This window comes from Pan paniscus, chromosome 9 (assembly GCF_029289425.2).
Source record: "Pan paniscus chromosome 9, NHGRI_mPanPan1-v2.0_pri, whole genome shotgun sequence".
Lineage (NCBI taxonomy): Eukaryota > Metazoa > Chordata > Mammalia > Primates > Hominidae > Pan > Pan paniscus.
In genome coordinates this window covers 109,407,887-109,433,785 of record NC_073258.2, presented here as the reverse complement: position 1 = coordinate 109,433,785, position 25,899 = coordinate 109,407,887, and the positions used below count along the sequence as shown (strand labels likewise).

At 40.3% G+C, this 25,899-nt stretch overlaps 1 protein-coding gene across 1 annotated transcript in view; it reads right to left on the bottom strand.

The window, feature by feature from the left end:
* The window catches only part of DDX10 (DEAD-box helicase 10), a 276,613-nt gene extending 250,984 nt beyond the window's left edge, over positions 1 to 25,629 (bottom strand). The window contains exons 1-7 of the mRNA XM_008953727.4: positions 25,325 to 25,629; positions 17,129 to 17,189; positions 14,931 to 15,061; positions 13,414 to 13,572; positions 12,225 to 12,345; positions 11,110 to 11,299; positions 3,052 to 3,178 (exon numbers count right to left, since the gene is read on the bottom strand). Of these exons, the coding sequence (XP_008951975.4) occupies positions 3,052 to 3,178; positions 11,110 to 11,299; positions 12,225 to 12,345; positions 13,414 to 13,572; positions 14,931 to 15,061; positions 17,129 to 17,189; positions 25,325 to 25,510 (975 nt within the window). The 5' untranslated portion in view covers positions 25,511 to 25,629. The remainder of the gene's footprint in view (positions 1 to 3,051; positions 3,179 to 11,109; positions 11,300 to 12,224; positions 12,346 to 13,413; positions 13,573 to 14,930; positions 15,062 to 17,128; positions 17,190 to 25,324) is intronic.
* Between the last annotated feature and the right edge of the window lie 270 nt (positions 25,630 to 25,899).

Sequence of the window (25,899 nt, the reverse complement as noted above, 5' to 3'; positions counted from 1 at the left end):
ATTAACAGAAGAATAAGTTTGCTTATGGCAGATGGCAGCAATAAAGCTTAGAAGATGGACAACAAAAATGTATTAAGCAACACGAATTTTAACAATTAAAAAAATGTTTAAATATAGAGCAGAAAAAGAGAAATGTAGTTTAGAGTTGCGGTCTTCAAAGGTTTTTGCTCACATATTTCCTTTGATTTAAAAAAAAATGCTCTTCTTATATTTTTGTGTTGGTATCTGAAATGTTTCAAAATTTCAATCGCAGCAAAGAATATAATTTCTGGTAAATACTGACGTTTTAAAATAAACACTGTTCTCTTATCAACGTATCCCACAGAGTCTCAACAGCAGAGCAATGTGATACCCAATTCCAACCAAGTAAAAAAGGAAACTCTTATTTAATCACAAGCAATTTAATTTCCTTCCCTCCTTTAATTCACATTTCTATTTCCTAACGTCACAGAATTGCATCTTAAGTTTGAAGCTTGAAAGCCTTTTATTGATGTTATCATAACTCATTTTCTACAAAAGAAAAAACTTATTTTAATTTCCTGTGGCCACAGGCTGACTGAACTTTCCTCTCAGACTCAGCAATTATTAAAATAATTAGTAATACAGAACTGATCAAACCAAGAAATATGTTGGGATTTGATTTAAAAAACTGTTAGACATAAATAAAAACATTGTAAATATATCTCAATGTGTGGGACTATATAGAGCTAATTGTTCTGGTTCTCTTTTTGTACCCATAAATGGATACTATGGATTACTAGACTGAAAAGAGTTCAGCATTATTTTATGTTCTCTAATATGGGGGTTAAAATCTGTTCACATAAATAAAACAAACTCAAAGGAAGTTTAATTCTGAGCTCCTATAAAATAGGCCAAAACTCATAATGGATTATTCCAAATAATTTTTGGTGATCCAGTCGCTCAATTAAAGAGAAAGACCCCATTAAAGTCTCTCTTCAATTTTGCTGACAGTAAAGAATGGGAAACCAAGTGAATTGCTTGTTACCCAATCACTAGCCATTCACTTTCTCAAATGCAATTTGCTACTGCCAGGGAGGTTCTGATTCCGGGACAATGTATCAGGCAAGTATCAGAGATAGCTGGACTTAGGCCTTTCTTTCGTAAAGATGTAAAAACAGCTTCTCCAAGAAAACATCAAATGGCAGATGATGCTGGTGCAGCGGAAGGGTCCACGGGACAAGGAATGGGAAACCACAGAGGCTTCGAAGGAGGCTTCAGCAATAGCACCTGCAACCAAGGCCACTGAGGCAAAGCCAAGGGGTGGATGCCAGTCACAAAGCTGTGCTGCTTGGTGAAGGACATGAAGACCAAGACCCTGGAGGAGATCTATCTCTTCTCCTGCCCATCAAGGAGTCTGAGGTCATTGACATTTTCCTGGGGGCATCTCTCAAGAATGAGGTTTCAAAGATTACATGGCGCAAAAGTGGCCCACACTGGCCAATGCACTGGATTCAAGGCATGTTGCCACTGGGGACTACAATGGCCACACTGATATGGGTATCAGGTGCTCCAAGGAGGTAGCCACTGCCATTCGAGGAGCCATTATCCTGGCCAAGCTCTCCATTGTCCTTGTGCCAAGAGGCTACTTGGGGAACAAGATCGGCAAGCTCACCAGCCCTTGCAGGGTGACAGACCCTCTCTGTGCTGGTGAGACTTATCCCCACCTCAGGAGGCACTGGCATCATCTCGGCCCCATGCCCAAGAAGCTGCTGCTGATGGTGGGTATTGACAATTGCTATACCTCGACCAGGGGGCTGCACTGCCACCCTGGGCAACTATGCCAAGGCCACCTTTGATGCCATCTCCTACTCTAAAGAGTAGAAGAAACTTTAAACAGAACTTTAAATAGAACTTTCAGAATCATTTCCTAGCACCTAGACACCAAAACCAACTCTTCTTTAGGAGATGTGAAGTTTATTGTTTTGTTGTTGGCTACTGCTCAGGATACACTTCCAAGTTGCCTTGAGGAATGCTCCCAGAAGACTGGAAGCTTTGAAAATCTAAAATCGGTCCTTGAAAAACTGAAGTCTTTTTTTTTTTTTTTTAAAGACAGGGTGTCACCATCTTGCCCAAGCTAGTCTTGAACTTCTAGACTCAAGCAATCCTCCTACCTCAGCCTCTTAAAGTGCTGGGATTACAGGCGTGAGCCACCGCACCAAGGCTAAAGTCATTCTTTACATGGTAAAATAAGGTTCAGTAGACAACAGCATCAGATCACCACTTAACTTCCCATAAGCTAGAGAGAAACCCATCTACATATTTATCATGGAAAGTTATTGCAAAAGCTGTAAATCTAGAATTGATCTACTACATTCCCTATTAAGTCATCGGGAATCTGAAATATAGTACAGAAGAGGCACATGGACACACACATGCACAAAGACCGTAGTCCCTTCTCCTTAAGAGAGGAGACAAAGTTCTCTTAGACATCTCTGAAATCCTTATTCTTTATTCCTAGCACAGGGCTAGTGTTCAAGAAGTGTTTATTAACTAAGATATAAACAAAACACTTCAGAAGGTTAGGGGAGGGAACAACTGATTCTTTAAAAAGGGAGTGTCAGAAAGGGACTTTCAGGTATAACATTTGAACTTAGCTTCAAAGTAAGTATTTCCCCAGATTTAGGTGAAGAGATGCAGGGAGGGCATTCCACACAGATCAGCATAAACAAAGATATATGGCATGGAAATAAATGGTATATTCATTCCCATATTCTTGGAGGCTAAAGGAGGTATCAGATTATAAAGACCTCTGCTTAGCTTGGCTAACAATTATTCATTCTACTAATATTTATTGACGACTATATTTCCAGTATTGTTAGCACTTAACATAATACCTAAGAAAAGACACAGTTTCTGCCCTTGTGGAGTTGAAAGTCTCAACCACGGATTCCCTTGCAACAAGGACACTAAAGATCCCTCACCACAACTAGCACTGTACTTCTCGTACAATGTAATAATTTGTCTAATTGATTTGCCATTTCAAAAGGGACATTCAACATACGTTCAGAAAGCAAAATAAACAGCCAATACCTCTTTGCAACTGGAAAAAAATACAATGCTCTTCTTCTTCAGATGGCTTCTCAAAAAGGAATACAGCACACTTATTTTTTGCTTCAGCTCACAGACTATGTAGTTCTGTTCCAAAGTGGCAGGGGTGCTTGTGGAATTAAGGAAAAGAAAAACATTAGAATATGTCATGTAAGTAACTGAAATCCAGACCAAAAAAGGAAACAAGTTTTAATAGTGGCACATCTCTCAAGCAAATTTCCTACACACATACACCAAAAAAAGAATTTTTCTCTATTGTCCCTTAGGAAACAAATTCAACACATTACTTTAAAACACATTCAAAATCCCTTGTAAATCAATGTCAAACAAAGCACGACAAGAACAGTGATTACCTCTAAAAATGCAGGGTCAAGGATTAACTAAGAAGAGGTGTAAGAGAACTTGCTGGGCTGATTAGTATTCCACATCTCATTAGGGCTTTAGATTACTGAGAGATACACATTCATCAAAGTCAACTGTATACTTAAAATATTCATATTTCATGGTACACAAATTTTATGCCAAAAGAAAAAAAAATCTGTACAAATATTAAACTCTCAGTAATATGTGTGCTGAAGTATTTAGAGAGAATACAGATATCTGCAATTTACCCTGAAATCCATCAAAAATAAAATGGGTTAATATAGAAGGGATGGATGAAAGCAAGTAAATGGATGCTACCATTAGGTAGTATCTAGGTGTTTGGTATAAGGTATTTATGGTAGAAGTCTTTCAATGTACCATATGTTTGAAATTTCATTATAAAATATTGGAGAAAAATATACATCCATTTACTCTTTGAATTAATAAACCTACTTTATTCCAACATTACTCTGGTTTTAAACACACACACATATACACACACACAAATATATGGCATTTTTTATGAAGCAAAAAATGATGAAAATCAACCCAAATGTCCATCAGTAGGGACTTGCAGTATGAACAATTACACAGCCACATAAATTAATTATAATGCAACTGTAAAAAAGGAATGAAGATTCTATCCATATATTGCTGTGGAGTGATGTCTAGGACACACTGTTAAGGAAAGAGGCAAGGGGCAGAATAGTACAGATAGTTTGGTACCATTTATCAGGGGGCTATACATTATATATCCATATACATGCCCACCCATGTGTGTCTGTGTTTACAGTGAAAGAAAAAAGGAGGGGGGACAGACAAACCAAAAACTACAAGTCAATTGGTTTTAGATATGACTAAGTTATGTTCCACAAAGGGAAGAATTGATAAGCTGGACTTCATTAAAATTAAATGTTTCTGATCTGTGAAACACACTATCAAAAGAATTAGAAGATAAGCCACGGAATGGGGGAAAAATATTTGCAAAAAACATCTGATAAAAGGACTGTTCTCCAAAATATACAAACAACTCTTAAAATTCAACAATAAGAACAGAAACACCCAATTTTAAAAGGGGGAAGGAGGCCAAAAATCTTAACAGACACCTCTCCAAAGAGGATATGTAGATAAAAAAATAACCATATGAAAAGATGCTACACCAGCCTGGGCAACATGGTGAAACCCCATCTCTACAAAAAAATACGAAAGTTAGCTGGGCATGGTGGCATGTGCCTACAGTCCCAGCTACCTGGGAGGCTAAAGCAGGAGCATCAATTCAGGCCAGGGAGTTCGAGGCTGCAGTGAGCCCTGATCATGCTACACTGCACTCTAGCCTGGGTGACAGAGTAAGACCTTGTCTCAAAAAAAATAAAAAACAATTTAAAGATGATCCACATCATATGTCAACAGGCAAAAGTTAATTAAAATAACGATATGTCACTTCACACTTATTAGATGGCCAAAATCCAGAACAGTGACGACACCAAACGCTGGCAAGGATGTGGAGCCACAGGAACCATCCTTCACTGCTGGCGGAAATGCAAAATGATACTGCCATTTTGGAAGACAGTATAGCAGTCTCTTAAAACCAAACATACTTGAGGCCGGGCGCAGTGACTCATGCCTGTAATCCCAGCACTTTGGGAGGCTGAGGCAGGTGGATCACGAGTTCAGGAGATCGAGACCATCCTGGCAAACACAGTGAGACCCCATCTCTACTAAAAGTACAAAAAAAGTAGCTGGGCGTGGTGGCGGGCACCTGTAGTCCCAGCTACTTGGGAGGCTGAGGCAGGAGAATGGCATGAACCCGAGGGGCGGAGCTTGCAATGAAGGAAGATTATGCCACTGCACTCCAGCCTAGGCGACAGAGCAAGACTCCGTCTCAAAAAAACATACTTTTAGTACCTGACCCAACTATCCCGTTCCTTGGTATTTACCAAAAAGAGTTGAAAACATATGTCCACACAAAGATCTGCAAAAGGATGTTTATTGCAGCTTTATTCATAATTGCCAAAACTTGAAGGCAATCAAGATGTCCTTCAGTAAGTGAATGGATAAATAAACTGTGGTACATCCAGACAATGGAATATTATTCAGTGCTAAAATGAAACGAGCTATCATATCACTCCATGAAAAGACATGGAGCAATCTTAAATGCATAATATTAAGTGAAAGCAACCAATACGAAAAGGCTAAAATACTGTATGGTTCCAACTATACAACATTCTGAAAAGATGACACTATGGAGACAGTAAAAAGATCAGCGGCTGTCAGGGGAGATGAATAAATGAATAGGCAGAGCACAGAGGACTTTCAGGGCAGTGAATATACTGTGAAATACTATAACAGTAGACATATGTTATTATAAATTTGTCCAAATCAATGGGCTGTACCACACCAAGAGTGAACCCTAAAGTAACAGACTTTGGGTGATAAGGATGCAAAAACATAGGTCCATCCATTGTAGCAAATGCACCACCATTCTAGCAAGAGTGTTGATAATGGCAGAGGCTGCATGGGGACAGCAGGTATATGGCAAATCTCTGTACCTTCCTTTCAATTTTGAGGTTAACCTAAAACTGAACTAAAAAAACAGTCTTTAAATAAGAAATAGGCCATATCTATAGGGAATTATGGGAAACAGAATGAAGTTTTACAAAAGAGCAAAATGAAAACAACAAGCCCAAATATATATCAAGTTGATGACTTAATGACAAAGGAATTATTTCAAAGGAAATGCCTTTGAAGGAATTTGATTCCTACATCTTTACTGGGATGTCTAAGGAGAAAAAGAGAAATGCAAAGGAATCTTAAACTTTTATAAGTAATCATATTGTCAGTAATAATACTGGTATTATCCTGAAACTATTTTAGATACACTGACAGATGAAACAGAAGTCTTTAGGAATGAATGTTTGGCAGAAGAGAAAAGAGATACATATTTTTTAAATGAGGCTTAATAAAAACCTTGTAATTCTAAATATGATCTGTAATTATCAGCATGAACTCTTTTAAAAAGGCCTGTCTACTGTAAAGCTTAACACAATGACCGTGCCTGTTAGCACTTAGACTATAGTCTTTATATACCAGATCCTGCTAGAAGGATTTTATAAGAACTGGAAATATATAAGATAAACTTAGAACACCAGAAAGCAAGGAGTCCAAAGATTACTAAAATGTATCTGAAGAATCGAGATAATAACTTGAAGCATCTACTAGCGAAGTTTGGGATGACACAAGATGAATATTAAATATAAAAATTTCTATTGATTCAAGGACATAAAAAGATGTTTAATCTATGAGTTAGGTATCATTAATTCATCATTAATTATCATTAAATCTGAGTTCATTTTTAGTACACACAACCCCCACCCCCCACCAAAAACAAATACTGCTAACCTTCAGAAAATACTAGGGAACCAACTCATTGGTGTTAAAGCATACATTCTAATATTCTGGCTTTCCTGTAAGAACTGTACCTCAGAATCACATAGTTCATGTGAAAGCTCTTTGATATGAAAGTATTTAAACTAATGAAGAAATAATAGAATTAAAATATCACAATTTTGCAAACCCTGATGAAATAATGGAGCTAGGCAATAATTTCTATCAGCTGCTAAAATTGCAGGGCTAAGAAGCTGCTTGTATCAGATTAACCCTCTGGCCTAGAATAGCAACTATAAAAGCAGGAATACAAAACAAAACAAAAAGACTGGCAGCATCTGAGAGCTACCAAGGCAGGTAGGACTTGAGGTGCTAAAGGAAAAAACAGAAATGCCCTGAGCCAAGCCCTCTGTTAACAACCTCACTTTTCTCCCCAAAAGCATTTGCTGATTGCAAGACAGGGGAGAAACAAGGTAGCAGCCTTAAGCCTAAACACGTCAGTCGCAAGTCCCAGAGAGAAGGAAAACTGAATCTAAAATTTTTCATACAATTTACCCTCGAGGAACATGCCAACCCCTAAACAGAGCACACATAAGGCAAAATGAGGAAAAACAAGCAAAAACCAACCAACTGGGAAGCTACAGAACTGAACAGAGATTCTGGCAGGGTCACAATGCTACAAGGTTCACAACTTGCCAAGACAGAGGGGCCCTGGTAGATACCTCAGTCTTTTGGTTGAGACGCTGAGAAAGGCTATGCCCCATCTGTGAAGATTATACCCCAAGTCTCAGGACAAACCAGAAACAGGATAACCCCAGAGTCTAATTGCCAGGCTAGACCAGATCAAGACAACCTGACCTTAAGACATTTGCTGGCCAGAAAAAAAGAAAAAATTACCTTCAAAGGAACAAGAGAACTGTCAGATGACTTTGACAGAAATAATGGAACTTAGAGTACAACAAAGATGTCTTTGAAGAGGAAAAAAAAAACTGCCAAGATAGACTTCAAAAAAAAATGAAGATGAAATAAAGAGGTTTTCAGAAAGGTCAAAACACTGTTTCACTAACAAGTATGCACTAAAAAGGAAATTATCTGAGCAAAAGAAAAATTATCAGGTGGAAGGGTGACAATACAAGGAGAAGAACTGGGTAAGTCTAAATAAATACTGATGTTGCAAACAGTGATAATAGTGGCTTATGGGGCTTAAGATACATGTGGAATTAAAATACTTAACAATGAAGACACAAAGGTAGGAAGAAGTAAAGGGACCCAAATAATAATTAAATTAACTGTCAAAAGCAATTATCATACCAGATTAAAAATATGCTACTCACAAAGACAAATCTAAAAACATATGGTGTAAACAATGTAGAAAGTACAAGGATGGGAAAGGATTCACCATGCAAATGATAACTCAAAGAAAGTTGCTATAGGTAGACTATTATCAAACTAGACTTAAAGTTGGCCAGGCGCAATGGCTCAGGCCTGTAATCCCAGCACTGTGGGAGGCCGAGGCGGGTGGATCACCTGAGGTTAGGAGTTCGAGACTAGCCTGGCCAACATGGTGAAACCCCGTCTCTACTCAAAATACAAAAATTAGGTGGGCATGGTGGTGGGCACCTGTAATCCCAGCTGCTCAGGAAGCTGAGGCAGTAAAATTGCTTGAACCCGGGAGGCAGAGGCTGCAGTGACCCGAGATCATGCCACTGCACTCCAGCCTGGGTGACAGAGCAAGACTCCATCTCAAAAAACACTAGACTTTAAGGCAAAAAAGAATTAGTAAAGATAAAAAGAAACATTTTATAAAATGAAAAAACACTGGGAGTAGGGAAGTGTTTTGCTACTCATATTACAAATAAATAATTAATTTATCTAAAGGGCTCCTCCGAGCCAATAAGAAAAAGGCAAAAAACCAAATCCAAAAAAGACAGACTGTCCACAGAAAATAAGCACACACATGCAAAAAAGAAGCATTTCATAATGATTAATGTTTCAAAATGACAATGCAATTCTAAATTTGTATATACCTAATAACATAAGCTCATGACATATCTCAAATTTGAAATTTTTCATAATCCACCATAGAATTCAACTTGTCACTGAAAAACAGCAAATTGCTATGGCCCAAAGGCATATTCTCTCAAAAATAAAATCATTAGAAATACCAGTTGTCTATATATAACAACATAATGAAAACACTAGTATACTTTTTCTAAGTATGCTCTGACTTACAACTTCAGAAAGATCTAATTTTTCTTTAGTTGTTGTGTCCTTCACAATTTGAGAGTAGATACTCTCTAACACCTTAAAATATTCTTGATTATTATCTCTCCTGGTGTATGAACCACATTGATAAGCTACTAAAGTGGAAAAGCTAACATTGACATTAGATGAAATTCCTAAGAGCATCTGCTTTTTTATGTTTCCTATAAATCTGGAATATTAGAATACTGCAGCCATTATCATATAACCTGAGGTTTTGTAAATTATGTCAATACTTGTCTACCTTCCAAAATTTTTTCTGAAAATTTTGTCTACCACACTTTTACAAGTGATGGGACCGGGTTTCAAAAATCATTTGTGAAATAATATCAAAGTCTTTGTAGTTTTTTCCTAAAACTTTGTAATTTACAGAAAATAACCGTTACCTACAGAAATTGGGGATAGGAAATAATACGTACAAATTAACTTGCATAAATTATGAAAGGTCTTAGAGACTTCTAATGATTAAAAAAATTTGTCTGATGAATATTAAAAATAGGCTGGAGGCAAATAGAAAAAAGAGAGAAGTGAAAAATCCTAGACAGTCAGTCTTTACATTCTCAAGTTAATTGTTAATTGTCACAAAAATTTTCATAGCTATCTCAACTCTTTAAGAGACAATGTCCACTCAAAAGTAAGCCAAGGGAAAAAAACTGTACCTCACACATCTTACTATTCCATTCCCAAGTTCTTGAAAGTCAAAGATACCAGTACTCAGATTCCCCAAGATCACCCAGAAGCAAAGAATCTGGCCTCTTCGTCTCAGGCTTTTTAAATCCTAGACATACATTATACAAGGTCAAGATGGGCCTGAATACTCATATTTTCTCTATTTAAGGAATTTCCAGATAACACAATTCATTTTCCAAATCTATTTCTTTTTAGGCTAACATTTCAGAGCAAGAAGAAATAAAAATTTTAAGATATAAATAATAGAAGAGTTGAATTTACATTGCTATCTTCAAGAATCCAACTTTATATTTACTGGAAAACATTTCTCCTGGAAGTCTGCAGTGATTCATACCAAATATATATGCTTCTAATTGTCATATGAAAATACAACTTAAAACATATTCCAGCTGGGCACAGTGGCTCATGCCTGAGTGTAATCTCAACACTTTGGGAGGCCAAAGTGGGAGGATTGCTTGAACTCAGGAATTTGAAACCAGCCTGGGCAATGTAGTAAGTCTTCAACTCTACAAAAAATTTTAAAATTAGCCACGCATGGTGGTATGCCCCGGTTGTCCCAGCTACTCAGGAAGCTGAAGCAGGAGGATTGTTTGAGCCCAGAAGTTCAAGGCTGTAGTGAGCTATAATCACACAACTGCACTCCAGCCTGGGTGACAGAGCAAGACCCTGTCTCGAAAAAAATAGATAAATAAAAATTTCCCCAACTACTTGCATATCACAAACATACATACTTTTACTGTAACACATATACTTTACGCTCTAGTTTTTAGTGAGACCAAGACAAAACAATAGTTGCTAGAATTTTAGACTGAAAGGTATTTTGCTAAATATTAATGCACTTCATAAAATGTGTTCCATAACACATTAGTACTGCATAATCCTGCTAAAAAGGATGATTCCGTACCCAAAAAATTTGGTAAATGTAGCAAGCTACATCCACCTCCCACTGCTTTGAACAATCACAACATCCATGAAAATATTAAAGGTTGTGAGAAATAGAAATAAAACTGTTTCACTTTGACTCACCATTTGCTATTTCATCCCTTCTCCCTTCGTTTATTAAGAGGTAGTGTTGGCAAATGGTAAAATACCTCTTAACATCTATGGAAAAACATTTGTTCCCCTCCCAGACCACATTTTGGGAAATGCTACATTCAAGTACCCTGACATTTAAAGATACATGCAGAATTTGGGTAATTTTAACTGGTATATTTACTATGCTTTGCATAACCAATAACTCATAGAATGTCTTAATTCCCAGAAAACAGATATTTAAAATACCAAATCCCTAAACTAAAAAAGTAAAAAACATTTATCTTGATTGACTCAAAGAGTACATACCTATATTTTGCTTTTTCATGAACCCAGACATACTCAGGGTTTTTCAAACTCAAGCGTGCAAGGTCCTTTACAGATTTAGTTTGTGTTGCTGAGAAGAGTAAAGTCTGACGTTTCTTGGGGAGATTTTCAATAACAGCATTCATGGTATCAGCAAAGCCCATATCCAAGATTCTATCTGCTTCATCAAGAACTGAAAAAGGAAAATGCAAGTTGAACTATCATATGTAAAATATACATTAGGCTAAATGCAATGGGTATCCTGGATTGGATCCTAAAACAGAAAAAGAACATTAGCGGAAAAACTGGTAAAACCTGAATAAAGTCTGGAATTTATATGATGTAGCAATGTTAACCTTAGTTTTGATAAAAGTACCATGTCATGTAAGACATTAACACCAGGGGAAGGCCAGGCACAGTGGCTCAGGCCTGTAATCCCAGCACTTTGGGAGGCCAAGGTGGGCAGATCACAAGGTCAAGAGGTCAAGACCATCCTGGCCAACATTGTGAAACCCCACCTCTACTAAAAATACAAAAATTAGCTGGGCGTGGTGGTGCACACCTGTAGTCCCAGCTATCGGGAGGCTGAGGCAGGAGAATCACTTGAACCCATGAGCCGAGATCATGCCACTGTACTCCAGCCTAGCGACAGAGCGAAACTCTGTATTAAAAAAAAAAAAAAATTAGGGGAAACCAGCTGAAGGATAATGCAGGAACTCTCCACTGCAACTTTCCTATAAATCAAAAACGTTCAAAGATAAAATTGATTTAAAAATACACATTAGGTAGTATTCCCAAGCAAAAAAGAAAAAGTTCATTTAAAAAAATGCCAATTTGACCTTTCAAGTTATTAGAAGCAGGTGTTAAAAACCTTGGCATGGTCTAATACTAATGTGCCTAATTTCACATATAAGAGTACATATATTCTTCTGATTTTTTTAAGTCTACTTTTACTTTCTGGGTTTAGAGCCCAAATGCCAAAATGTTTCAGTAATTTTTAAGTTTGTTTTGAATCATAACATTTATCTAACATAAAATTTCTATCATAAAAATGTATAAGGGCTCTCTCCTAAGTCTGAGCTTTCTTTTTTTTTAAATTAGAAATTCATTTGACTCACCTAACATTTGGAGGTCGGTAGCATGAAAAGATACTGTTTCATCCATGTGTTGAAGAAGCCGACCTGGTGTGCACACGAGTATATTTATGTTGTTGATCCTCTCAGCTTCGTGTTTTAGATCCTGAAAACAGTTATTTATTTTGATTACACAGACACATCACTCTCAGCAGCCTGTGTACCAAAGCTATAAAAGCCATCTGCATGGGCATTTCATCACAACATTTTAGATACTCTTGGAAATAAACATAACTTTTCCCTTGTATTTCTGAACCATATCCACATTTCTGGGCTAAATAAAAGTCTTTACAGGAAGACATAAGGAGCTCAGAGTTCTAAATTCTTATTCATACCCAGGATTTTGAGGCTAAGAAAAAAAATAATCCAATGAATACTCCAAGTCAGGATTTCCTATTTGGATCAGAACTGACATAAACTGGAATCACTCATTCTTTAATTCAGGACCCAGGGACATTGAACAGACTCTGACACCGCTCAAGGACTGTACTTTGTGAACTGAAAAAAGCCGAGGTTCTCTCCTTGATACAAGAACCACTTCTCACAGTCCTGGAGGCGGTGGGAAAAAACAAAATGTTGTTAATTGTTAAAGTTAGGCAACAGGTACGTAAGGGTTTGTGATGCTATTCTTTCTTCTTTTGTGCATGTTTGCATAAAAATTGAAGTATTTATCCTCACAGTCTAGAGGAGATTCTAGCAGATACAGGCATTCTAGATGTGCTATAAGATAGAACAAAAGTGAGCAGCAGGTCTTATCTTGACCTACTATAAACATTCCTCTAAACAGTCTACCTTCCTTTCTTATGCTGCTGATGTAGCAATGCTCTGAATTATTCAGCCTCTTAGATAGATACCTTATTAAAAGGTACTAGTTCATATACGGAAATATCTTTCCCAATGAATACCGACAAATAACTTTACAGGATTAGAGTAAATATGTCTTAGAGAGGCTAATCAATTCAGATTCCCCGACAAAAAAAAATGGACTTTCTGGGCCTGCAAAATTGGCAACCAGATCGTAGATAGCAGCGACCACACCAAGTGCTACTACCCCATGAGGCCCTGGTCTACGTCAGTCTGTTTAGATGAAGTCTCTGCTGCCTCCCTGTCATCGGCCACAGTACTCCAGTATAGGTTACAGAAGGAAAGGAAGGACATGGACAAAAGGACAAACCTTTCCACCAATGATGAGACCAGCTGAGAAGTCATGATTCTTTCCTACTTTTCGGAGAACCTCAAAGGTCTGATAGGCCAGTTCTCTCGTAGGTGATATTATGAGAACCCCCAGCCCATCTGTTGAAGTCCATTGCAGACGATATAAGGCTTCCAGCACCTCAAAAAGATAGCAAATTCATGTTCAGTAAGTCATCAGAAGTCAGCTTTTTGACCTGCATCTCAACCTTGCCCCTCCAAATCAAAGGGATCTTCCAAGCAGAAGGCATACCACTCAAGTTTTATCCAGTCCAAAGTAAATGATTTTGTTTATCTTCCATCAGAACCATCCACCCCCAACTCAGAGGAAAGGGAAAAGAAACCCCACGGTAGTTCAGCTGCTGCCAGAGCCATGCCATCAGGAAACTGGCTATCAGTGAAAGGTATGTACAACCCAAAGACCTTTACAACACACTTAAGAATAATATTTATCATTTTCTAAATAACCACACTAAAACTTTTGGCTGGGCACAGTGGCTCACGCCCGATTCCAGAACTTTGGAGGAGGAGGCGGGTGCATCACTTGAGGTCAGGAGTTCAAGACCAGCCTGGCCAATATGATGAAACCCCGTATTTACCAAAAATACAAAAATCAGCTTGGCGTGGTAGCCCACATCTGTAATCCCAGCTACTTGGGAGGCTGAGGCAGAAAGAATCGCTTGAACCTGGGAGGCAGAGGTTGCAGTGAGCCCAGATTGCACCACTGTACTCCAGCCTGGGCAACACAGCATGACTTCATCTCAAAAAATAAAAATAAAAATAAGTAAATAAACTTTCACCCATGTAGCTGCTGTAGTTATATAGTAACTGAATTATCTAGCTATAGGGAGACTTTTTTTTAAGGGGGCAAAAACACACTAGGATTTAAGAGAAAAGTGGTTTTTGCAATATTTGGAAAAAAAACTAAAATGAGATTTTTCTGGGTCATTTTATAGGAATGAAAAATTAGGAGACCAACATAACAGAGATGGAAATGAAAGCCTAAGAAGCTCTACTGTTTTGCTGCCATAAAAGACCGATAGCAATGTCCCAGAAAATTCTCAACAAATGCCTAAAGCTCCTTAAACTGAGCATATTTCAGCTTTATCCTAAACAAGGTGGTAAGTATAAATGCCACTGGCAGGCTCACAAGGGTGAGAGCAGAAACTGTCTCCCACCAGTCCTACTGCAGCACAGAACCACTTTAACCTGCCATACTGGAGCACTCCACTTCCATCAAGAATGTAATGACTTGTTAAGGCACAATAGTTCATTCATTCAATAAGTTATTGAGTGCCTGCCGCATGCAAGGCACTGTGCTAGAACCTGGGGAAAATGGTGAGAACAAGACACATGTGGCTCTTGTTTGATGAAGCCTGCATTCTAGCCAATCTATCATGAAATCTAACATGAAAACATCTCTTTATATAATTTGCATCTGGGCACAGAATGTTATAAAATTGTGTAACAGACAGTCTGACCCAATGACAATGTACTTACTGGAACAAGAAAAGCCAAAGTCTTGCCAGATCCAGTTTTGGCCGCTCCAAGTACATCTTTACCTTGCAAAGCCAATCCAATGGTCTGCTTCTGTATCTCAGTCACCAAACGGTACTGAGCTTCTTGCAAACCTGGCAACATGGAGGGAAGAATTATACTTTAGAAGATCCCTGTAGGATGGTATTATAGGCTAAGTGAGTTGTGTCCCCCAAAATTCCTATGTTGAAGCCCTAATGCCTCGTACCTCAGAACATAACTATACTTGGAGACAGGGCCTTTAAAGAGGTGATTAAGTTAGAGCCCCATAGGGGTGGACTCTGATCCAACACAAACGGTGTCTTTATGAGAAGAAACTTGAACAAAGAGACACCAAGGGTCCACATGCACAGAGGGAAAACCATGTGAAGAGGAGATAAGTTATTCTGTGATCCACCTACTCCACTCCTGGGTATAATCCAAAGGGTTTATTAATAAAACCACTACTTTGAAAAGTATTTGTGCTCACATGTTCATTGCAGCATTATTCACAGAAGCCAAGATATGAAATCAACCTAAGTGTCCATGAATGAGTAAAGAAAATATATGTTATATACATACACACACACACACACACACACACACACACACAAATGGAATATGACTCAGCCTTTAAAAAGGAAATCCTGTTATTTACAACAACATGGATGAACCTGGAGGACCTTATGTTAACTGAAATAAACCAGGCACAGCAATAAAGATGCCACATAATCTCACTTATATGTAGAATCTAAAAAAGCCAAATTCATAGGAGCAGAGGGTAGAATGGTAGTTACCAGAAGCTGGGGGAAGTAAGGAGAGTGGGAAGATGTTCATCAAAGATACAAAATTTCAGTTAGGAGGAAGAACTTCAAGAGATCTATTGTAGGCCGGGCGTGGTGGCTCACGCCTATAATCCCAGCACTTTGGGAGGCCAAGGCAGGCAGATTCCTTAAAGTTCAGGAGTTCAAGACTAGCCTGGGCAACATGGCAAAACTCTATCTCTACCAAAAATTTTTAAAAATTAGCCAGGCACGGTGGCATGCACCTGCAGTTCCAACTACTCAGGAGGCTGAGGTGGGAGGATCACTTGAGCCCAGAAGGCTGAGGATGCAGTGAGCTAAGATCACACAACTGCACTGCACCCTGGGTGACGGGGCAAGACCCTATCTTAAAAAAAAAAAAAAAAAGAGAGATCTATTATATATCTCTCTTAATATATACTGCTATAGTTAATTAAAATATGCTGAAAAAAGAAAAAATACTAAGTAGATTTTAAGAGTTCTAACCACAAAAGGATGAGGTAATATTAGCACATATATAATTAGTTTGATTTAGCCATTCCACAGCATATACATATTTCAAAGCATCATGTTATACACTGTAAATAGATACAATTTTTTTTTTTTTTGAGACGGTGTCTCACTCTGTTGCCCAGGCTGGAGTAGAGTGGCATGAACCCGCCTCCCAGGTTCAAGCGATTCCCCTGCCTCAGCCTGTAGCTGGGATTACAGGCGCCCGCCACCACACCCAGCTAATTTTTGTATTTTTAGTAGAGACAGGGTTTCACCATGTTGGCCAGGCTGGTCTCAAACTCCTGACCCTGTGATCCACCCACCTCGGCCTCCCAAAGTACTGGGATTACAGGCATGAGCCACCACGCCTGGCCAAATATATACAATTTTTATGTATCCAAAAATAAAAAGGCAGCAAGAGGGCAGCCATCCACAAGCCAAGGAGGCCTGGAACAAATCCTTCCCTTATTTTGCCTTAAGAGGAAACCGATGCCGCCAACATCTTGATCCCAGACTTCCAACTTCCAGAACTGTGAGAAAATCAGTCTCTGTTGTTTAAGCCACTCAGTCTGATATTTTGTCATCTCAGCCCTAGCAAACAGATACAAAGGGTGTCGCATCTTGGTTTGTTCCCTTGCTTATTTTAACTAACAAAATTAGATTTCATTTTATTCAGAGGATGCTGGAATCTTGTTTTTCTTTTAATTAGTCCAGAAAGAATGAGAATAACGTACTGTTAAAACTTGAATATTGCTTATTTTCATTGGTTTTCATGATATCAAAATTTGCCAAAATAAGATTTTTCAGGCTAAACCCTCTAAATCTTCTCCCATTTATCAAAAATGCCAAGAAATCCAATAACACATCCCAAGATCACCATATACTTACCTTTCAATGTTTTTTTGGACAAGGGAAAATCTGAAAATCTTGTGATTTCATTTACATTTATCTGGAAAAAAAGAAAAAGGAATCAGGGTAATTCATTTGTTTCACGACACAGCCATTTTTTCTCTACATTGTATTGCCCAGCTCATCCTTGGTAATTCAGGGTTGAATTCAATCATCGCTTCTAATTAAAAGCCATCATTCCTTCTGTAACGAAATATGCCCTGAAGAGGCTGTCCCTGAATCGAATATACATTTGTAAGCATTTCAATTGGTAAGGAAAAAAAAGTCACCCAATACACACACACGCACACACACCACACATACTACTATCTGACCTCCAAAATGTTGAACACAGTAAAGCATCACCAACCACATCAATTTTAGGAAGAAAATTTACTTCCTATCATCCTTCAAGGGATATCAATTTAAGAAACAAGGACAAAATTACCACAAACCACAGATCACAATGAAAATAGTTCTATACACACAATTTGGAAAAAAGAGTGAAATTAGTTGGAGAAATATTTCTTGTTAGCACAATCCTTTCAAAGTTTTAACCATAAATCAGTGGCCTATGAAATCCAACCTGATAACTATTCATTTTGGGGTTACTGAAGGAGGAGTATTATTTCAACACAGGGGAAATGTCTGTCATGCTTTGAAGCCACAATAAGTAACATTTTGCTAACTTTACATTATTCAAATATTCATTACTGATGTTCTTTATTAGCACAAACCCAATTTTCTGAATTTCATTTCAGCTGCTCAGGAGAATTATTTTATTAGAGATGCTGAAGGCAGGAACTACTGCTCAGTTCTGGAAATATGCTGCCAAATTATACATGATTCGCAAAAGGAAAAAGCTGCATTTGTATGGTTCATTTATTTAAATTACACTCTAGGCAGTAAAAGGATGACAGTTGTATTTCATTTTACAATCTACACATCTTTCCTATGATTCTTAACATAGCCCAGGCAGTGTTTACTCTGTGCCCTCCAATGCTGAAAATACAAATATTAAAACATTGTCTTAATCCCTACAAATCATTTCAGATATCACTGGAAAGGAGGCAGAATCAGTGTACCAGCATTAGAAGAACGGTTTATTCAAATAACACACTGTCCCAGCAAGGAACCTCAATCAGAAGATAATCTTCCAAACAAGGCATTAAAATTAGGTGTGGCTCACTCTAGCACTCGTGGTATTATCAGCTAAAAAGCTGTTTTCAAAGGGAATGGAATGCCTACAGAAGGAGGCAGGCTGCCAACACACTCTTCAATCCCCAGCAAGAGACACAGTACAGGCAAAGCGAGCTCCTCAAACAAAACATTGCACAGCACATCTATCTTCCTAAAGCCAGTTAACCTCCTGGAGGGAAAGTTTAGAAGAATGAAACTGCTCCAACACTCTTCAATCAAGCATTACAACAGAAAACTATATACCATATTCTTTTTTTTTTTTTTTCCCCGAGACGGAGTCTCGCTGTGTCGCCCAGGCTGGAGTGCAGTGGCGCGAACTTGGCTCACTGCAAACTCCACCTCCCGGGTTCGCGCCATTCTCCTGCCTCAGCCTCCCAAGTAGCTGGGACTACAGGCGCCCACCACCACACCCAGCTAATTTTTTCTGTATTTTTAGTAGAGACGGGGTTTCATCGTGTTAGCCAGGATGGTCTTGATCTCCTGACCTCGTGATCCACCCGCCTCAGCTTCCCAAAGTGCTGGGATTACAGGCGCCATATTCTTTAAAAGAAGACGAAGAAAAGGAACTTTTGATTCTGTTGATGTTCTAAAATAGGGCCCAGCAAACTACAGCCTACGGGCCAAATCCAATTTGCTGCCTATTTTAGTAAGTAAAGTTTTATTCGAGCACAACTACAATAATTCATTTATTTATTGTCTATGTAGTTGTTGCAGAGACTGTATGGACCATAAAGCCTAACACAGACTATCCAGCCCTTTACAGAAAAAGAGTTTGCTGACCCTGCTCTAGATATTCTGTTATATTCCAAGGATTACATAGCAGCCACAGCAGGAGATGGCTACGGTTCCTACAAAGAAAATAACCCAGCCGGGCATGATGGCTCACGCCTGTAATCCCAACACTTTGGGAGGCCAAGGCAGGCGGATCACCTGGGGTCAGGAGTTCAAGACCAGCCTGGCCAACATGGCGAAACCCTGTCTCTACTAAAATTATAAAAATTAGCCAGACGCAGTGGCGTGCGCCTGTAATCCCAGCTACTTGGGAGGCTGAGGCAGGAGAATCGTTTGAACCCAGGAGGCAGAGGTTGCGGTGAGCAGAGATAGAGCCACTGCACTCCAGCCTGGGCAACAGAGCGAGACTCCACCTCAAAAAAATAACTCTTTCTCCTTCCCTTTATCCCTTTCTTAGGGGGGGGAAATCACTTACATCTCCATAATACTCATACTCAGTCTACAAATCCGTCTCACTATTCTTCTGAATTCAGGGAAGAGATATTTCAGGGATGGTCCTTATTAAAGGCTTCCCACGGCTGTTGGAAAAGTTGAAAAGCGGAGGAGAAAAGGGTGACATTTGACCATCCTCTTATACTTCTCACAACTCTCTGGTAATGCCTATTTCTTGCTAAAGTGAATAATGCCTGATGAAAAAAGCATTGAAACGCCCTAGAATGCTCCACACCTATTGCCATCAAGAGAAGAACAGCAAACTGCCTCAACTACACCAGACCAAATTTTGATTAAAAAAAAAAAAATCAGGATTTGAATGCAGTTTCTATACAGTACAGCTGATTACAGTCTAAATGAATCCCAGATGCAGAGTCATTCAGCAATAGTAAAAACAGCTGCTGAACTAACACAGCTAGCTCAACATTTCTCAGTGAGCCTCAATCCCCAGTTTTCCAGCAGCCCCTCCAGCACACACCACCCCTTAGAAATACACCACCCTCCTGCTGTGAGAAGCATAGTTGACTGACAATGCCAGCTGTGCCTCCTCTAGACCCACCATGAAAAAGCCATGCTTCCCCTGGGCTGCTCCTAGTCAATGGTGGGGCTCAGCAGTGCTACTGCAGGCCCGGGGATTCCTCTGATGGACAATTTTGGATCAGTGACTCCCCATCAGCCTGGCTGAAGCTTTCTTGGAACTGTGCTGCAGTCTGAGACTCTTCCTACCTTCCTACCTGCTGCTCCTTCCATCCTTCTCTCCTTTCCCTCCCTACTCCTGTTTCCTCTCCTTCAGCCTTCACGGACATTCCCCCTCCTGTGCCTGTAACCCCTAAAGCTCCAGTTCACCCAATCCCATTTTGTCATCTGCCTCTCAAAGGACCCAAGACCTAGACTCTACCAATAGTCTCCAGTCTCCTACCTGATCTCTTACCCTCCAACCTTTACAGCTCAGATATATTCTCTCTATACAGAGTCCCGCCACATACTTCCCATGGCTTCCAGATAAAGTCTTTGAGCATGGCCTTTGTATAAATTTCCTACTGTTACTGTAATAAATTACCACAAATAGTGGCTTAAACCAACACAAATATATTACCTTAGACCTCTGGAGGTCAAAAGTCCACAATAGGTTTCGCTTGGCTAAAATCTAGGTGGCAGCAGGGCTGCGTTATTTTCTGATGACTCTAGGGCAGAGTCCATTTCCCCGCCTTTTCCAGCTTCTAGAGGCTGCCCACATTCCTAGGTGGTGACCCTCTTCTGTCTTTAAAGTCAGCAACAGACTCCAAGTCTTTCTCACATCACGTCATTCTGACACTGACTCTTCCGCCTCCCTCTTCCACATCTAAGGACACCTGTGATTACATTGGGCCCACCTAATCCAGGATAATCGCCCTACTTTAAGGTCAGCTGATTAAGCAACCTTAATTACCCCTTACCATCTAACATATTCACAGGTTCCAGGTATTAGGATGTGGACACTTTAAGAAGCCATTATACTGCATGCTGCAGCCTCCAGTGTCATCACAGTCCAACCTTCTTCTCGAACCCATCTGAAGCCAACTCAGGAATGCATCCAACACTCCAAGGAGCATTTCCTCCCTCAAAGAATGCCATGCATTTTCACCTCTCTGTATCTCCCCATGTTCCCTCCACCTAGAACATCCTTGCCAATCTATTCTATCTGATGAACTCATCATTCAAGAACTAGCTCCACCAGGCACAGTGGCTCACACCTGTAATCCCAGCACTTTGGAATTACAGGTGGGCAGTTCGCTTGAGCACAGGAGTTCAAGACCAGCCTGGGAAATACAGTAAGACTCCATCTCTACAAAAATTACTAAAAAAATTAGCCAGGCCTGGTGGCATGCACCTGTAGTCCTAGCTACTCAGGAGGCTGAGTTGGGTGGGTCACTTGAGCCCAGGAGGTCAAGGCTACAGTGAGCCATGATGGTGCCACTGTACTCTAGCCTGGGTGATAGAGTGAGACTCCATCTTAAAAAAAAAAAAAAAAAAGCTTAGCTCCACTCTTGGCAACTGCAAACCACTGGACAGTTTGTATGCACCACAATGAAATCTGCTAAGACTGAGATGCAGGGGATGAAATCCAGCCCACATCAGCTCCCCAAGCCAGACCTGAGGCTGCAACCACCAGGAGGAAGGGAAGCATACCCAGAAGAAGCATGTTTTTTGTAATGCATCTGACCAGAAGGAGCTCAGTAAAGGATAACTCAACTTCCCCTAATTACACCATCCTCTAACTCCACAGCACTGAGGTACATGTTACAAACTTACTATTATAACATTTTATGCATACTAATATAACCTGTCAAACTGTATCAACCCCTACATGCCCAGGTTCCCTAGGGACTTGGGCACGTATTTTTTTTCCATGTATACTCACACCCGCCTAGACAAGCGCCTGTCAAATTGTTTTAAAAGGTTTCAGAATCAAATTGTTCAGTAGTTCACCAGTGAGGCTACTGAGCACCACCTGTGTACCATGGCTATGTAGTAAGTTTTATGTACAATGCTACCACCTGAGGAGCCACATAGTGAGGGCCTGCACCTTGTTTACCTAGAGAATGATAAGCCTGCTATTCAAATAATTATATCCTAGTATTGCTAACCTTGACAACTGATTTCACACTGCATTTATTTCTCAACCAAATCTTAAGAAAATATTTCTAAAATTAAAGAAGTAAAACAGAACAATGCTTAGCGGGCGAAAAAGCTGCTCCTTCAACAATGAAACAAATGGGATTTAAATAAATGCAATGCAGTAAAGCCTACTGGTTTGGTGCACTGGTATCAGACTACCTGGCTTAGAACTCCTTTTTCACTTCCTAGCTGTTTAACCTTACACAAATTATTTAACCTTGCTGTGCCTTAAAGTTGTCTCACCTGTATAATGGGAACAATTTCACAGGGTTATTTGTGGTGAGTATACGGAAAGCCAGCATGCATAAAAGTTTGATAAATGTTCACAATTACAAGAAACAAAAAAAGAATAATCCAATGCTGCCAACCAGAGCAAAGCCACCTGGGAAAGGTCTAGTCTTACAGCAAACAACATCTAAACACTGACTGAGCACCTATTCAAGGACAAGCACTGTGCTACCAGACTCTGGGGAGTGCAAAGACGAGTGTATCACCGGTTGCTGACCTTGAATGTTCATGGTCTAGTAGGAGAGTTTTTTTAAAAAAGTTAAAGAAGCAATCATCACAGACAGTTGATAAATGTTGTCATAAAGGTATCTACAAAATGCTACAGATGCACAGTAGCCCTAACTTGGCCAGGGGAGGTGATGAAGAGAAGTTTGCACTAAATCTTGAAGGAAGAGTACCTTTCCTTAGAGTGGGCAGATGGGTATGCTCACTGCACACAGTGGAAACATCAAGTACCAGGATGAGAAGCACAAGAAGCATGCACAATTCACAAAACTGCAAGCTGTTCCTTCATATATGCCTATCGTGTACCACTTGGTGTATACACATTATCTCATTTGGGCCTTACAACACTCTGGGTGGCTAATAACTTCTGTTTTTTGAAAGAAGAAACTGAGACTTAGAGGGGTGAAGAAACCTGGCTAGCCAATACCTGAAAAGAGTGAGATTTAAACCAGGTCAGCCTGACCACAAATAACTTACTCTGCAGCAGACTAGAACATGTTGACACGCTGTATTTGACAATTTTTCTAAAAGTAACTGTGAGCCAAGGAAGGGTTCTAATCGGCAGTAAAATGATTAGATCTTCATCTTGGAAAGAATCATTCTAGCAGAAGTATAGAGGATAAATTAAAAGGTTTAAGGCCTAGGGGACAAAGCCCATCAGCCACCTGTTTCACTAATTAAAGTTTTACTGAAAAACAACACCCATTCATTTAAGTATTTCTATGGCAGCTTTTGTATTACAAGGGAACAATTGAGTAGTTCCACCCTTAGGACTACAAAGCTGAAAACATTCACTATCATTTACAGAGAAAGTTTGCTGATCCCTGTTGAAAGCAATATTTACTATAGTAATCCAGGCAAGAGATGATGGGGACTGAAGACAATGCAGTAGGGATGAAGAAGCATTTGAAAAATGTAAGCAGAACAGATCACCAGTGTGACTGACTGGATTATAAGAGTAGGTAAGAGAGAAGTAGCTAAGACTGCTCCTAGGTTTCTAGCTCTACGGTCTGCTGAGATGGTGGAGCTAGGATGTGGTGCTAAAAATGATCCCAACTTATGTCCATGTATTAACTTCTGGAAAGGATGAATGTTACCTTACATGGCAAAAGTGACTTTTCAGATGTGACTAAAGATCTTGGGATGGGGTGATTATCCTGGATTATCTGTGTAGGCCCTAAACGCAATCGTAAGCGCCCTTATAACAGAGGAACAGAGATAGACTGACACAGGAGAAGGCAGAGACTGGAGTTATGCAGCCACAGGCCAAGGAATGCCAGCAGCCACCAGAAGCTACAAGAGGCAAGAAACAGATTCTCCCCTAGAACCTCTGGAGGGAGCAAGTCCCTGCTGACACCTTGATTTTGGCCCAGTGAAACTGATTTCAGACGTATGGCCTCCAGAACTGTGACAAGGTAAATCTCTGTTGTTGCTGGGCTTTTTTGTTTGTTTGTTTGTTTGAGACAGAGTCTCACTCATGTCACCCAGTCTGGAGTGCAATGGTGCGATCTGGGCTCACTGCAACCTCTGCCTCCCGGGTTCAAGCGATTCTCTTGCCTCAGCCTCCCAAGTAGCTGGGATTACAGGCACCCACCACTACGCCCAGCTAATTTTTTTGTATTTTTAGTAGAGGCGGGGTTTCACCATGTTGGTCAGGCTGGTCTCGAACTCCTGACCTCAAGATCTCTGTTGTTTTAAGCCGCCAAGTTTGTGGTAATTTGTTACAATGGCAACCTTAGTTCCAAGAATGTTCCATCTGTTAAATCCCTGATTGTACTGCACTAGAAGGGGGCTGAGAAGCTGAATGATGTGGGTGAAGACCAACAAACATGGGATTTAGGGAAAGGGAAAAGAGGAATTGACAGACCTGTGGAGTCTGGAGGTTGGGGGAAGAAGTCAGGAGGTCAAAGTGATCATTACAGGTATACTCATCTGGGAACACCAGCTACAATGTGGGGATGATAGGTGACAGAAACAGACCAGCGGTCCGGCTTTTCTAGGCCAATTCTTGGATGGGGACATGAAGCCTGTGGAGAAAATGAGGTGGGCACAGGAAGGAGCATAGATGATGTTGAGGGATGCAGTCTGGCTTCATGGTTAAAAGCAAAGGCTTTGGGATTAGAAAGACATGGATCTAGCTTCCAATTCCACACCACCTACTAAGCGTGAAAGATTCGGACAAGTTTCATTCCTCTTAGAACCTCAATTATCTCATCTGTTAAATAGGATTATTAATATCCATACCTCAGATCAAGTCAAACAATTACTGTAAGCACATGGTGAGTGCTTAAAAATGTAGGTGTCATTATTACCATTATTGTCATCAGTATTATTAATATGAATATGACTGTAGCTATTACAGCATTAGTCTCCCTACCCTTAGGTAGGGCCGCATTTCTACTATTTTTTTAGGAACAGTGTGGCAAGCAGAAGAGTGGCCAGAACGGTGCAGAGGTTTGAGCTGTGGCACCCGGCGTGACCTCTCATTCCCGGCCGGGTCCCGGTGACAGATCCGCCGCCTCCACTCTGCAACTCCTCGCCGCAGTGAGACGCTGCCCCGCTGCTGGCCGGCCCGAGCCCCCTCCCCAGCGCCGGCCTCACCTTTCCATAGTTCTGCATGAGGCGGCTGATACTCTCGCGCTCGACCTGCCATTCGGGTTTCTTCAGTTGCTTCCTCAACTGCTTCTTTTTGTTCTGCCTATGGCTGTGTTTTTTCTTCCAGCGATTGAAGCTCCGCACCGGGTCGGGTCGGGCTCCCGAACCCGGAGAGTCGGCAGTTTTGCCCATTGCGGCGGCGGCGACAGCTCGGATCAACCCCCGACACGAGACACCTAAGGCCAGACTCACGGAACCAGCATGGGACAAACGCACAGAGGCGCATGCGCGAACCCAGAAGCCCGCCCCCGAGCTTTTGAAACCGGGGCACGCGCCAATGACGTCAGGAAAAGGAGGGCTGTGATTGGCGAATTGGCTCCTGCTGGGAGGAGCAGCCTGGGGAAACGGGGGCGCAGCACTCCAAGGAAGGGGGCGAGCTGAGCGGCGCCGGGAGCACGCCGGCTCTTTAAAAAAAGACGCATGCGCACTGTTGTTGTTACTACGGTGACGTCATACACTGACCCTTTAAGGGCTATTAACACATTTGCTCCAGGTTCAACTTTGCTAAGCGTTCGTGAGTA